The 14,933-nt window shown below is 43.7% G+C and overlaps 1 protein-coding gene across 1 annotated transcript in view; it reads right to left on the reverse strand.

Moving 5' to 3' along the window:
- Positions 1-3,982: 3,982 nt before the first annotated feature.
- The window catches only part of gfod1 (glucose-fructose oxidoreductase domain containing 1), a 37,611-nt gene continuing 26,660 nt past the window's right edge, over positions 3,983-14,933 (reverse strand). The window contains exons 3-4 of the mRNA XM_072451241.1: positions 11,803-11,996; positions 3,983-8,754 (exon numbers count right to left, since the gene is read on the reverse strand). Of these exons, the coding sequence (XP_072307342.1) occupies positions 8,032-8,754; positions 11,803-11,996 (917 nt within the window). The 3' untranslated portion in view covers positions 3,983-8,031. The remainder of the gene's footprint in view (positions 8,755-11,802; positions 11,997-14,933) is intronic.

The following is a 14,933-nucleotide window of genomic DNA, read 5'->3' on the forward strand; positions in this document are numbered from 1 at the left end:
AAAGGCTACAGCTCCGTCCAAACTACTGGCCAATTACCTGTCTCTCCTCAACATGGGAGCTCCTGTCGGACATAATGTCGGACAGCTAAGATAAGTGGGCACATGGATCAATATATGATCACTGCTCAGAAAGACATCGGCAAAAATACCAGAGGTGCGAAACATAAGCTCCTGGTAGACAGACAGTCGCACGGGACTGTAGAACACGACACACCAACCTGAGCACTGCCTGGATTGATTTCAAGAAAGCATACGACTCAGACCAGGTAAGAGGGTGAACAACAATATTCACACAATCAATGATAACGGGCAGATGCTGTAAAATCATACAACATTGTTCTTCAATCCAATGTCTTACATGCAGCTTTGATTCTCCCGTTGAGGAGGGCCCATTTAGAGCCCTGAGGATCCATGGCTGAGGAGCCATAGAAGGGTGTCTGTGTGGATGCTGCAGATAAAAGCGGCGCTAGACTCACACTTTTATCTGAGTTGATCCAGAAGGAGTGCCCTGGCACAGGGTCAGTCGGCGCTGGTGCAGGTCAACCTCAGTCTGCTCAAACCCCAGCAATTCTCTCTTAAGATTGCAACACTCTCAAGCGTTAAGAGTCCCACAGCGGAAGCAACACTATCGCCCACTTCAGTCCATCCCGGCACATTGGGACTGTCACGGGAGTCTGAAGTCCAGCCCCTGTGTCTTTCCCACGGATGGACAGATGACCTCATCTGATTCTGGTGGACGAAAGACTAGTCAACAGTGTGTGGACCTATGTGCCCCGCTCTGCAACCTACACCGCGTTTTCGGTGATCACCAGGACTTAGCATGGGCCCAACCAGCGTTTTGATCTCATACAATTGCACCTTGTGTCCTTGACCGGGAGACATGAGCCAGGCCTTGTTTCATGAAGCAGCTCTCAGCGGTGTGGTTTTGACCTGCACAGAAAGAAAAGCAAAAGTGCATGCACCTGGAAGTCTGGCGTTCTCGCAGTTGTATCTCGGAGGGCTGTTGAAACAAAAACAAACCAGAGTAGGTCGTAAAGCAGTGGTCCCCAAACTACGGCCCGTGGGCCACATCCGGCCCGTTGGGCCTTTCAATCCGGCCCGCCAAGCTTGTCCAAGTTGTATTATTATTATTTTTATTTTTTTCGTAGGCTTTATTAGACAGTAGATGGAATGAGAAAGAAAGGAAGGGGAATGATGAGAGAGAAAGGAGGACATGCAGCAAATGTCGGAGTCGGGATTCAAACTCACAATACTGTTGCTGGCCGTTCATTTTACCTTTTGCCTGTAATGCCCACATTTCCCCAAGAGATGGCACTGTTCCCTCTAAGCTGAGCAGCTGCGCAGCAGCGCACTGCTCGCACATAGTGCACTGCTCCGCGCAGAAAATAAAATTCACCACAAACGGCCACCGGGGCCAATCAAGCAGGAAGCACAAGTGTTTGACACTGAAGAAGACTCTTGTGGACAGTAGAAGACTCTTGTGGACAGTAGAAGACTCTTGTGGACAGTAGAAGACTCTTGTGGACAGTAGACTCTTGTGGACAGTAGAAGACTCTAGTGGACAGTAGAAGACTCTTGTGGACAGTAGAAGACTCTTGTGGACAGTAGAAGACTCTTGTGGACAGTAGAAGACTCTTGTGGACAGTAGAAGACTCTTGTGGACGGTAGAAGACTCTTGTGGACAGTAGACTCTTGTGGACAGTAGAAGACTCTTGTGGACGGTAGAAGACTCTTGTGGACAGTAGACTCTTGTGGACAGTAGAAGACTCTTGTGGACAGTAGAAGACTCTTGTGGACAGTAGAAGACGCTTGTGGACAGTAGAAGACTCTTGTGGACAGTAGAAGACGCTTGTGGACAGTAGAAGCCTCTTGTGGACAGTAGAAGACTCTTGTGGACAGTAGAAGACTCTTGTGGACAGTAGAAGCCTCTTGTGGACAGTAGAAGACTCTTGTGGACAGTAGAAGACTCTTGTGGACAGTAGAAGACTCTTGTGGACAGTAGAAGACTCTTGTGGACAGTAGAAGACTCTTGTGGACAGTAGAAGACGCTTGTGGACAGTAGAAGCCTCTTGTGGACAGTAGAAGACTCTTGTGGACAGTAGAAGCCTCTTGTGGACAGTAGAAGACTCTTGTGGACAGTAGAAGCCTCTTGTGGACAGTAGAAGCCTCTTGTGGACAGTAGAAGCCTCTTGTGGACAGTAGAAGACTCTTGTGGACAGTAGAAGACTCTTGTGGACAGTAGAAGACAGTAGATAATTAATCATTATTTAATGTATTTGTTGCTTTGTTACAAGTTACAGGTCAAATCTTGCGTGTCATTTATAGTAATTCATTAATTCACACAAACACACCATATTTTCCTGGCCCCGCCCCTCGGCCAAATTTTAGAACCCAATGTGGCCCTCGAGTCAAAAAGTTTGGGGACCACTGGTCTAAAGTAAATCGCATCGACCTTGAAAGGACGATTCATGCTTTTATCAGCTCAAGAATCGACTATTGCAATGCACTTTATGTCGGTGTCTCCCAGTCGCCCTCAGCCGCCTTCAACTTGTACAGAACGCTGCAGCGCGTTTTTTAACCAACACACCCAGACGTCAGCACATTCCCCCGGTTCTTTTTTCTCTCCATTGGCTTCCTGTTGCTTTTAGAATTGATTTAAAAATGTTACTTTTTGTTTTTAAAGCTTTAAATGGCCCATCTTATTTAGCTGAGCTCCTGTCTGTCCGAAACCCAAGCAGGGCTCTAAGGTCGACAGGTCAGCATCTGCTGGACGTCCCCAGAGCCAGACTCAAGCACTGGGGTGATCGAGCTTTCTCTGTCGCTGGCCCCAGACTCTGGAACAAACTCCGCCCCGACATGCGCACCATCACAGATTTTAACCTTTTTAAATCTAGGCTAAAAACAAATTTATTCAGACTGGCTTTTAACTCTATGTAATGTAATGGCACTTTATTTAGTACAGTTTATTTTCTTATTTAGTTTTATGTTTTGTATCTCCTTGATTGTATTGTTAAGCACTTTGGTCACTTTAAGTGTTGTGAAGGGCTCTATAAATAAAGTTTGATTGATTGATTGATTGATTGATTGAGTGAGTGATTGATAGGTGAGAGGGGCGTGAATGCATTGTGTGCCACAAAAAGGGGGCAAAAAAGGGGCTCTATTCAGTTTGTTGGGGCAATAATAAAAAATAAAACGTGGCTGCCCCTTTTTTATTCCATTTTCCTTTTGCTGAATCTTACATCTCATTTAGTTTTTACGAAATGAGTCGCCTATATTACAGTCCCACTGGCCCCATTTTGTGTCATGCGTATGTATCTTTTACCACGACTCTCTTGTCGATGTCTCCACCCTTTGTGCGGCGCTTTTGTATCTTTAACGACTCTCTCGTCAACACTCCCCTAGGGTACGTTACTCGCAAAACTAATTGCCCCAGACAAAACTTGACCAAAGGTAAGTTTTGAACTCGGTGGGAGAGTGCGCCAGGCTCTTCCTGGACTTTGCAGTGGCCTTTGTGCCGACTGACTATCCAACCAGCGAGTGGTCCAAAAGTGACCAGCACCAGCCCCCCTCAGACACCACATCCGGTCATGTGAAGACAATGGCAATGTGCTGCATGGGTCCAAATGAGATTCAAATGTTCAATCTGTAAACTTGTATTTCCAATTGTAATCAGTGTACAAAATTGATTAAATCACATTTTAAAATATTACATTATTATTATTACATGATTACATTTTGAAATGTTAAAATGTATTTTTTTTTCTGTATTTTTTATTTCTGACCACACAAAATTGTTTCAGTTTCTAAATGTGTAGTTTATTTTAGATTTAAAGCTTAGGATTTCAAGAGTCAACTGTTTTTTTCAAGCAAAGTCGGCAGATATGAAGCGATGCTTCATCTAATCCATCATATTAAAAAAAAACACCCTGACATTGATAATATTCCTAAGCACCTTTAATTCAAAGGACAGCACAGGACATGTTCCAGACTACAACACAAGCACACAGACTTACGTTTCCTATGTACATTATTATGCAGTAGGTCATACACAGATACTGTACTTCAGCACACATGGTACAATGGAGAGAGAACGTGTCCAAGTATGGCCAGGGGGTGGGGCCAAGGGGCGGGGCCAGAGGGCGGGGCCAGGGATGTTCTTTTACATTTTCTGATCCAAAGGAATACTTACCTTGAAATATTGTGACACTATTTTTACTGTGTAACTAATTAGATTGATCTGGCAATGCAGAAATAAGAGGCCAAGAGACAGTGAATTCTAATATCCACATTTGGTGAATATGATGTAGAGAGAACATGCAAATACCACACGCATGTGCTCTTCTTTACCTGCATCCGTACTGGAAATCTATATTTCAAAATAAATACATTCATTCTTAAGAAGAATAAAGTAAAACAAATGTAAAGGCAAGACACAGAAGGATTGGTTGATATCTAATTCCAAGCCTGATCTATTAAAGTCCCAAAAAGTAGGTGAAATTTGATCTAGTTTGATCAAATACTAGATTTTTGAAGAATTTTTTTTTTACACGTCCCAAATATGAGCAAATTTAGCAATATTTATACATACTGTAAAACAATGAAAGCATTTATGATGGAAAACATACATTTACTCTTACAATACATTTATTCTTACAATTTTATATTTACACCACAGAAGTTATTTTCAAAATTATCGATTTTACATATGATATATTATATATAATAATTAATCATTTTTCGTACGACCTGAGCCCCTCCCATCATCTCTCCTCTACATGTAAATATGTAAACACACAGCAGTCACAGGAAAGAGATGGATACTTCCACCGCATACACACACACACACACACACACACACACATACAAACACACACACACACACACACACACACACACACACATACAAACACACACACACACACACACACACACACACACACATACACACACACACACACACACACACACACACACACATACACACACACACACACACACACACACACATACACACACACACACACACACACACACACTATTCTCTATACAATACTATAAAGAGTATATCAAAAACTGTATTAGGGTGTATGTTTAAAGGTGCACTATGTAACTTTACTTTTTCTGTTTTTCTCTATACTATGGCATTAAACTTATGGATGTATTAGGGTTAGGGTTACAGAAGTTTTTACAGCTCAAATATCTGGAAAAACTTGCAATATTAGAGTAAGCGAATGTGACCTGTAACATGGCCTGGTTGTGTCATAGACGTTCATGGACGTGAGATTCTTCTTCTTTCTTACAATAGAGAGCTACGTACGTCAAATCAAATGTTCCTTCACAAAATGAATTGTCAATCCACCTATTAAAGGACAACTATTATGCCTTATTTGTATTATGTGCCTTTAAAGATACTCTTGAGTACATTTTAGTTCGGCAACTCAACAAAATTTAGTTTAGACTTTTGCTGTTTCCCCCGAGACTAACAGAGTTTTGGTGCCATCTACTGGCAGCAGAGGGAATTACACAGGTTTATAATAAACAACTGGGATGTTTTCACAGCGATGCTAGTAGCCATAGAGTTGCACTGATCGAGATTAGATGGGATAAATACTCAGAATGAGTCTCGAGATGATGTATTGACCTATTAACAGCACAAGATACTCAGAGCCACGTCACAGATCAAGAAGATTCAGGAATGTTATTGATGGTCGGAGGGGAGAGGCTTTTCTAACAATTCATTCATTTTCTACCCCTTGTTCCCATATGGGGTCGCGGGTGACTGGGCCTATCTCTGTGACTTTGGGCCTCAGGCTAACCAGGATTTATCAACCTAGCTTGAATTAAGCTAAATGCTATCCCAAGTGTTTCTGATTAGAGAACAATGGTAAAACAGGGAAAAAAGCTAAAAAAAAACAATTTTGATTTATATGTGTCCTTTAAAGTATAGGACAAGTTTATTTCTTGTAAAAGGTTTAGTGTCACTAAAGCCATAGTTACACATACCAACCTGCACATTTACATGGCATTGTGTCATGTGTGAATAAAGCCAGGCCTGATTTCTCTGCATTTATGATCTGGATTTCCTAAAAAACACCTAGTAAATTTCAAGGACTAATGCAGGAAAGGAAGACAAATGTTTTTTGTGTAATCTTCTGGTTGTGGTGGTGACGGGGTGATGAGTAACTGTGGCCAAGCAGAGGTACTGTGGCTGGGACTGTTGAGAATTCTATTTTCCCATATGCTTTTTACCGCTCCTAATCACACTTTTAGTATCTTTTAATATTTTTATACAAACATATTGGTAAAATATATATAACTTACTATCATGTAGGAAGTTGAAAGCATTTTTACTTAGCTAGCTAAAGTTTAAAAAACTAATTTTTTAAACCAAAACTATTAGATACCTAATAGTTTTGGGTCCGGCCCAAATCTGTTGCTCTTGATACGGACGATTGACAGAAAACCCCTAAATGTATTATTAACGTTTAGTCAAAAAACAGCTAAATTCGAAATTTGTTCCATCTTCACAGCAGTGATTTAAACAGACTATTTTGGAAATCCATCCCCCGAAAAGCTGCTGGACCAAACGGTATCACTCCGGCAACAGCCTGTAGCTCAACACCCAGAAGACAGTGGAGATGATGGTGGACTTCAGGAAAGTCACAGCCCCCCCTCACCATCACAGACTCCCCCATCTCCACTGAGGACTCCTTCAGCTTCCTGTAATTCTGTACCTAATCTGTGGATGAGCAAATTCCATTCCTCATTGTGGGACAAATAGAGGTTATCTTATCTTATCCTCGGCACCACCCAGGACCTCAAGTGGGAGGAGCCACCATCACCAGGACCTCAAGTGGGAGGAGCCACCATCAGCTCCTCATCAAGAAGAACCAGCAGAGGATGTACTTCCTGCAGCAGCTGAGGAAAGACAAGCTGACAGTGCAAATGATGGTGCAGTTCTACACGGCCATCATTGAGTCCATCCTCACCTCCTCCATCACCTCCTCCATCACCTCCTCCATCACCTCCTCCATCACTGTGTGGTACGCTGGAGCCACAGCCAGGGACAAACAGAGACTACAGCGCCCTCTGCTGAGAAGGTGATCTGCTGCAGACTTCCACCTCTGCAGGACCTGTACGTCTCCAGGACTCTGGGACGAGAGGCTACTCCCCTCAGGAGGCCACTCCCCTCAGGCAGGAGGCCACTCCTCTCAGGAAGGAGGCCACTCCCCTCAGGCAGGAGGCCACACCCCTCAGGGGGTCACACCCCTCAGGCAGGAGGCCACTCCCCTCAGGCCAGAGGCTACGGTACATCAGGACCAGAACCTCCCTCCACAAGAACAGTTTCTTTCCCTCTGCTGTTGGACTCATGATCACTTTCTAACACTATTAACTACAATTTAACCATAATTTGTTCATTGTTTTATTTTGGCCCTGCGACAAGTTGGCCACTGTCCAGGATGTACCCTGCCTAAGGCCCAAAGTCACTGGGATAGGCTCCAGTCACCCGCGACCCCAAAAGGGAACAAGCGGTAGAAAATGGATGGATGGATGGATGGATGTTTTATTTTGCACCGAATCACCAAAGCAAGTTCCTGTGTTTGTGAATTCTGTTCATTAGCAAGGGCAATAAACCTTTTCTGATTCTGATCCTGATTCTGAGCAGCAGCTTTTGACCAGTGTTGCATCATCCCGACCAAAAGAACGCAGTATAATTATGTCTACGATGTCACCTGCTTCTCTCCATGAAGATAGATAGGTTTAACGCCATATTGTGGAACATTCCAGGCAAAGCAATATCATCCCCATGGAGATGAGCAGGTGGCGGACCATCCACCAGAAAAGCTACATAGTGCACCTTTATTTAATGCAGTCTAAAGCCAAGCTCTTTTTCATTATGGTATTGTCAGACAGTTGACATTTTTGCAGTGCATTGTTATTCAATTAAACCAGTGCATGAACTTTGTTAACTCCCATTATCTCCCCAAAACCCTCTACATCCCTTTCTAACGTTTACCGTCCAGTCAGGTGCTAACAATAGAGGGACATGCGACTGCGCCTCATGGCCTCACTGATCAGGTACGCTGGGCTGACTTCTGGCTCCTCCGTCATCACCGCGATGCTCTGCCACTCTCCGCTCTGGTTGGACTTCTTGATGGTGTCCACCACGCACAGAGCATACAAACAGTCTTCAAATGTGGCTGCCATGGTGAGAGGCCTTCCGTCCCACGTCCTGCGGTCATCCTGATCCTGGAATGCCTCCCTCACTGCTTGAATCATCCGAATTGTCCCAATCAGATACGGCGTTGGAATGTCACTAAACGCCTTCTCCGGTAGCGAGGATTTTTCCAGCGACGTGGAGTCTTGGAGCAAACGTTCTGGCACCCCGACATTCTTCTGGCCGTACAAGTCCGTGCCAGTTACCGTTAGCCGTCCGATTGTCCCGACAATGATCACCTCTTGACGGAACTCTCCCGGGACGTTGAAGTTTAGGGTAACTGTGCAACAGGCCCCGCCCTCCAGCACCATTTGGAAGGTACAGAAGTCGTCGCTGGTGATTTGGCGGATGCCGTGGATGTGGGCGGTTTGCTTCACGAAGGTCTTAAGGAAGCCGTGGACCTTGATGGCGCGCTGGCCAGTCAGGAAGGTGAGCAGGTCAATGATGTAGCTGCCCACCGAGTGCAGGCCACCGCCGCCCATCAGGTCGTCACAACTCCAGTTGTACTTCTTACCCAGCAGGCTGCCACTGTGCACCTGGAGACACACAGAGGATTAGAGCATTGATGTTAAAGAAGATATATTAAGCAAAACGCACTGATTATTGTTTATCCTTGTTACAGTGTTTCCTCATCATTACTGTAATTTGCTCAAAGTAGTATTTATATTAATTCCTGCATGTTTAAGTTACCTACCCCCAGCCCCCCCAAAGTCCTTATACTTTTTCCGTATATACGTCCCGTTGACCTTGCCACTTCCCCCGCTCGGCCTTGAAGACCACAACTTTATTCACCCACTTGTGACATACAAAACGGTGTTGAGGAAGGACAAGGTGGAGTCTAAGGAGGTAAAGCTGTGGACAGAAGACTCCATCCAGGCCCTCCAAGAGTGCTTTGAGTGCACAGATAAGGAGGTCTTTAAGAACTGTCGTGACAGTCTAGATGAACTCTCTGCAACACACACAGTCTCTGCGACACACACAGTCTCTGAGACACACACAGTCTATCTGCCTTGAATCTTAACACTTCATTTGTGACAGAGCGGGCAGAAGCTCAGCGACAGAAGACCGTCTTACACTGCTGCTCTCAAATGATGAAAACACCCCAAAAACCAACCAGTGGGAACAATTTTCCTTTCTGATTTGAATGCATTTTTCCTGTTGTGTGAAGCACTTTGAATTGCCTTGTGTATGAATTGTGCTCTACAAATGAACTTGCCTTGCCTTGCAGACGCCTCCACCCTTTTTTTTTTCTCGTGTTTCAGTTTCAAATTTAAAGTTGGGTGGAGCAGATTCTACTACATTTTCTGTGTTTTTGTCAAGCCATGTTTCAGTTGAAAAATAAAATCAAGATTATAAGAATAAATAAAATGAAAGCTGTAAGCAGCGATGATAGCTCCCACCACCTGCGCGACCTCCTTCCCGCGCGTTGACCATTGAAACCCGACCGCCCTGGCATGGCTTTCTCCTCGCCTGACTACTGCCCAGGGGCCAAGTACACCAACTGGTCATAAGTTAAGTTGGTCCAAATCCTTTCATTGGACTTAGCTACTTAGCTACGCTATGAATGGGCCGAGTGCACCCGCTCAACTGAAGACCAGGCGCAGCTACAGCATGCGCGTTCACAGGAAAACAGTCTTCTGAGCTTGTTGCCTGGAAGCATCATAGATTCTCTAATTTAATAGTCTAAATTATCCAAAGGAGTGATAAATCTGTTTTATGCAAATTTGCAAATCAAGCAAACAGATGAAAAAGCGAACATATTTGTGACAATGACTCTGTTTGTCTCTATTTGTAATTTGCACAGCGTTATTAATGTCGCTGTCAGACCTTCGCCCTCCGAGACAACTGCTGTTGTGATTTTGGGCGTCACAAAAATAAATTGAATTGAATTGAACCTTAAACACAATAAAGTTGCTTCTGTATCTGGAAAATGCAGAGGCCTTTATTTTGTAAGTGTCACAAGAAGTGTTTAGTTGCTGTTTGCGAACTTCCGCAAATGGCAGAGGAACTTCTGTCTAGTTTCGGAGCGTGAACGGGGCTGCAGCAGGAGCACGGAAAGTGCACGGGAGAGTGCGGGGAACATGTTCTGTCTATCGCACGCTGTTCTGTCTATCGCACGATGTTCTGTCTATCGCACGATGTTCTGTCTATCGCACGCTGTTCTGTCTATCGCACGCTGTTCTGTCTATCGCACGCTGTTCTGTCTATCGCACGCTGTTCTGTCTATCGCACGCTGTTCTGTCTATCGCACGCTGTTCTGCTCCACACTGAGTGTAAATGTTACACCTGGTACTTCTGGTGCACTGGTCATAACTATAAGTTGGTTTTAACTTTCGGACGTAGCTTAAGACCAGGTTTATGACCTGGTGGTGCAATCGGCTCGAGGCTCTGATCTGCCCCCCCTCTCTCCCATTTACTCCCATTCACAGCACGCCATTTGTGCATTGGTGGGGACCATGGCTTTGAAATGACAATCCGTACATTGTACACATATGATAAGATGTACTTTATTGAGCAAATTGACCAATGGGTGTGCCAATTGTCACTTTTCACAAAATAATGTTGTCAGTGTGCATATGACTCACTTTGCACTCTTTTATGTCTTAAACTGTTTTGTTCTGTGAAGCATTTTGCAGACCACATTTCATACACAAGGCAATTCAAATAAACTTGCCTTGCCTTGCCTTCTGGTGGTCCCAAGAGTCTCTAAAAGCACAGTAGGAGGTAGAGCCTTCTGGTGGTCCCAAGAGTCTCTAAAAGCACAGTAGGAGGTAGAGCCTTCTGGTGGTCCCAAGAGTCTCTAAAAACACAGTAGGAGGTGTAGAGCCTTCTGGTGGTCCCAAGAGTCTCTAAAAGCACAGTAGGAGGTAGAGCCTTATGGTGATCCCAAGAGTCTCTAAAAGCACAGTAGGAGGTAGAGCCTTCTGGTGGTGCCAAGAATCTCTAAAAGCACAGTAGGAGGTAGAGCCTTCTGGTGGTGCCAAGAATCTCTAAAAGCACAGTAGGAGGTAGAGCCTTCTGGTGGGCCCAAGAGTCTCTAAAAGCACAGTGGGAGGTATCCCAAGAGTCTCTAAATGCACAGTAGGAGGGAGAGCCTTCTGGTGGTCCCAAGAGTCTCTAAAAGCACAGTAGGAGGTAGAGCCTTCTGGTGGTCCTAAGAGTCTCTAAATGCACAGTAGGAGGTAGAGCCTTATGGTGGTGCCAAGAGTCTCTAAAAGCACAGTAGGAGGTAGAGCTCCTGTCCATGTTAAAGAGGCCGACACAGTCTCTTCATTTAAGTCCAGGCTTAAAACGTTCCTCTTTGAAATGACTTATGGTCAGACCAGTTAGGAACAGAAACATAAAGCTACAGTTTCAGCTCCGCTGCCCTAGGAGCAACTATGGGGGAAGTATGGCAGCTTGAGCACTATCCTCTGATAAAGAGGATAGCTTTTGCAACAGTCGTATTTCACTAGCACTACATGAAGTAGTGTTGTCAAAAGTGTTTGAAAATTAAACATTGGCACCATTGGGCAAAAGTTCTCAAAATGAAGCCGGAACCCATAATATATAGTTTGGGCCCTGCATCTGAACAGAACACCCACCTGCGCCTCGCACACCAGCAGCTCGCCCACGTATCCCTCCTCCAGCAGTTCCTTCATGCGCACGAAGGCGGGCAGGAAACGAAGCACGTTTCCCATGATGCTTAGCAGTTTGGGGTAGTACTGCGCTGCTGACATCATCCTGAAGGCGTCCAGAGGCGTGGCTGTGCGGTCACAGATAACATTCTTACCAATACCTGAGGACAGACAGGAGCTCAGGTTAGGACAAGGGAGGGAAACTCTGTTATGGTTTAGCTTCAAATAGATATTAGACATTCTTTGTATTGTTCTTGTTTCCTTAAACTTGCTCTTGTGCATTTACTTTGGCATCTTATGTTTTAGAACTTAAAGTGAATCAGAATCAGATCAGAATAGGTTTATTGTCATTAAACATAGGAACTTGTTTTGGCGTTAAGGTGTGTAACAAAGAGCCCATTTTTTACCACTAGCAATTGACCTTTTTTACTCATTTTAAATTACATTTCACACTTTAATTGCACACAGTGTGTGTGACAAGTAATGTCTGTCCTTTTTATCCCTTTTTTTGATCTGTTGCACCGGAGCATTTTGATTGAGGCCGTCTGTCCTGGAGACCCTCAAAACCCTATATTGTCAGATTATTTCCTAATTTATTCAGTTTATTCTTAAAGTTCATCAGCCCCAGAATAAAGTTATAATGAAAAGGACAAAATCCCAAAAATCTATATCAAAGTTCAAAGAAATAATAGAGCCAATATTCAGTGACATGTCATGTGATCATGTCATGTGATCCTGTCATGTGATCATGTCATGAGATCATGTCATGTGATCATGTCATGTGATCATGTCATGAGATCATGTCATGAGATCATGTCATGAGATCATGTCATGAGATCATGTCACGTGATCATGTCATGAGATCATGTCGTGTAATCCTGTCATGTGATCATGTCATGTGATCATGTCATGTGATCATGTCATGTGATCATGTCATGTGATCATGTCATGTGATCCTGTCATGTGATCATGTCATGTGATCATGTCATGTGATCATGTCATGTGATCATGTCATGAGATCATGTCATGTGATCATGTCATGTGATCATGTCATGAGATCATGTCATGTGATCATGTCATGTGATCATGTCATGTGATCATGTCGTGTGATCATGTCGTGTGATCATGTCGTGTGATCATGCATGGAGTTTTTTATTTATAGGAGATCTTCTACTGAAAGTGTTTTTCAGACTTCCTATAAGTGATCTGTTCTTCTGGATCTACCTGCGTTGCACCAATGAAATTTCCCCATGCGGGACAATAAAGGAATATCTTATCTTATCTTATCTTATCTTATGTCATGTGATCGTGCTGAGAACAGCTTTAGTCCAGTGGAAGTGACCGATCTGTCGACTTGACCATGAACTCTCTGAAGTCTGCTCTTGATGCTGCAGCTCCGTTAAAACAGAAGGTCATTAGGCCAAAACACGCCCAAACCAGATACTATTCAAATGTAATAGTCAACAAAAGTAACACTAGATTTCTTTTCAGCAATGTAGCCATGGTAACAAACTGTCACAGCAGTAGAGCCCTCACTCCCAGCTTCTCTCAGCTCTGATGATTTCCTCCTATTTTTAACAATAAAATAAAAACAATCAGAGATAAATGAGATACAATGACTCCCACTTTTCGCCCTGAACAAGCCCAAACTGTAAAACTAGTGTCACATATAAATCCATCAGTGACTTTAGAAATGTTCAGCTGTTGATCAAGAGAGAGAACTTCTGCCCTTATGTCCTCTAAAAGCTCAACTTGTGTCCTAGACCCCATTCCAAGCTCCTCAAAGACATTCTCTCCAAGAGTCTCTAAAAGCACAGTAGGAGGTAGAGCCTTCTGGTGGTGCCAAGAGTCTCTAAAAGCACAGTAGGAGGTAGAGCTCCTGTCCATGTTAAAGAGGCCGACACAGTCTCTTCATTTAAGACCAGGCTTAAAACGTTCCTCTTTAAATGACTTATGGTCAGGCCAGTTAGGAACAAAAATATAAACCTACAGTTTCAGCTCCGCTGCCCTAGGAGCAACTATGGGGGAAGTATGGCAGCTTGAGCACTATGCTCTGCTTAAGACTACTATTATATAAAAAATATTTTAAATGATACATGCTTTTATCACAAGTTGTATAGACTATTGTAATGGCCTGCCCTCTGGTCTCCCAAAAAGTCTATTTCACATCACACTGGTATTTTTAAAATCACTGCATTGGCTTACCGTGTGTTTAAGGATCGAGTTTAAGGTTATTTTACAGGTTTTTAATGTCTTATTGGTCTCGGGAATTCTGATCTTTCAGAACTGCTTGAACCCTCGCGGTTTCTGCAGTTCACAGGCTCCAAGTAGTTCCCAAAGTTAGGACACACACTCACAGCGAGGCTCCAGTTCTATAGCCCTCATATATGGAACAGCCTGCTTGAGGACCTCAGGGGCGCATAGAACATTCAGGTTTTCAAGAACAGGCTCAAGACCTACCTCAAGCTTAGCGTTTAATTAATATCTGTTAATCAATTTCTATATATTTATTGTATATTTTTATTCTATGCTAACAGGACTGAAGTAGGAAGCATCAACAGATGGACCAGGGTTTTAAAGCCCCTTTCCCAAATTTGACCATAGTTTACATTCCAATTGTCTCCTAAACAGACAGAAATGAGGGCTTCCCCTGCTGATCTTATCTCATCTCAAGAACCTTTGAGACAACCAAATAACCCAACTATTAGTCTCTGTCCTTCATAATTCTGTGCCCGTCTTTTAGAACTGCAACACACAATCTAAAGTGAAGGACCCTTTTTCCAGCCACCAACTTTTGCTCAGCTCGCTCACTCCTCTCAAGGAAAGGAGACTCTAGCACCCTCTGGAGGCATCACAGGGTTATTCCACCAGCAGCCCACCTGAGCCTGGATCACACAGCTAAACCGCTCAGCCTCAGCTTTAGATCACAGTCCAGGCTATTTCTTTCACCTAGGCCTCATTTGCATATTCAATAATCAAACGTGGTCTTTTTAAATGTGTGAGGGTGTATTTGGCTCAGAATCTGGACTCTGTGAAATGATCTTATTGTTGAATGGTTTTGTTTGCACTGTATTCTTTACTCTATTACTACTACTTAG

Source organism: Eucyclogobius newberryi, unplaced genomic scaffold (assembly GCF_026437365.1).
Source record: "Eucyclogobius newberryi isolate DKJ021-1_F unplaced genomic scaffold, fEucNew1.0.hap1 SCAF_18, whole genome shotgun sequence".
NCBI classification, from domain to species: domain Eukaryota; kingdom Metazoa; phylum Chordata; class Actinopteri; order Gobiiformes; family Gobiidae; genus Eucyclogobius; species Eucyclogobius newberryi.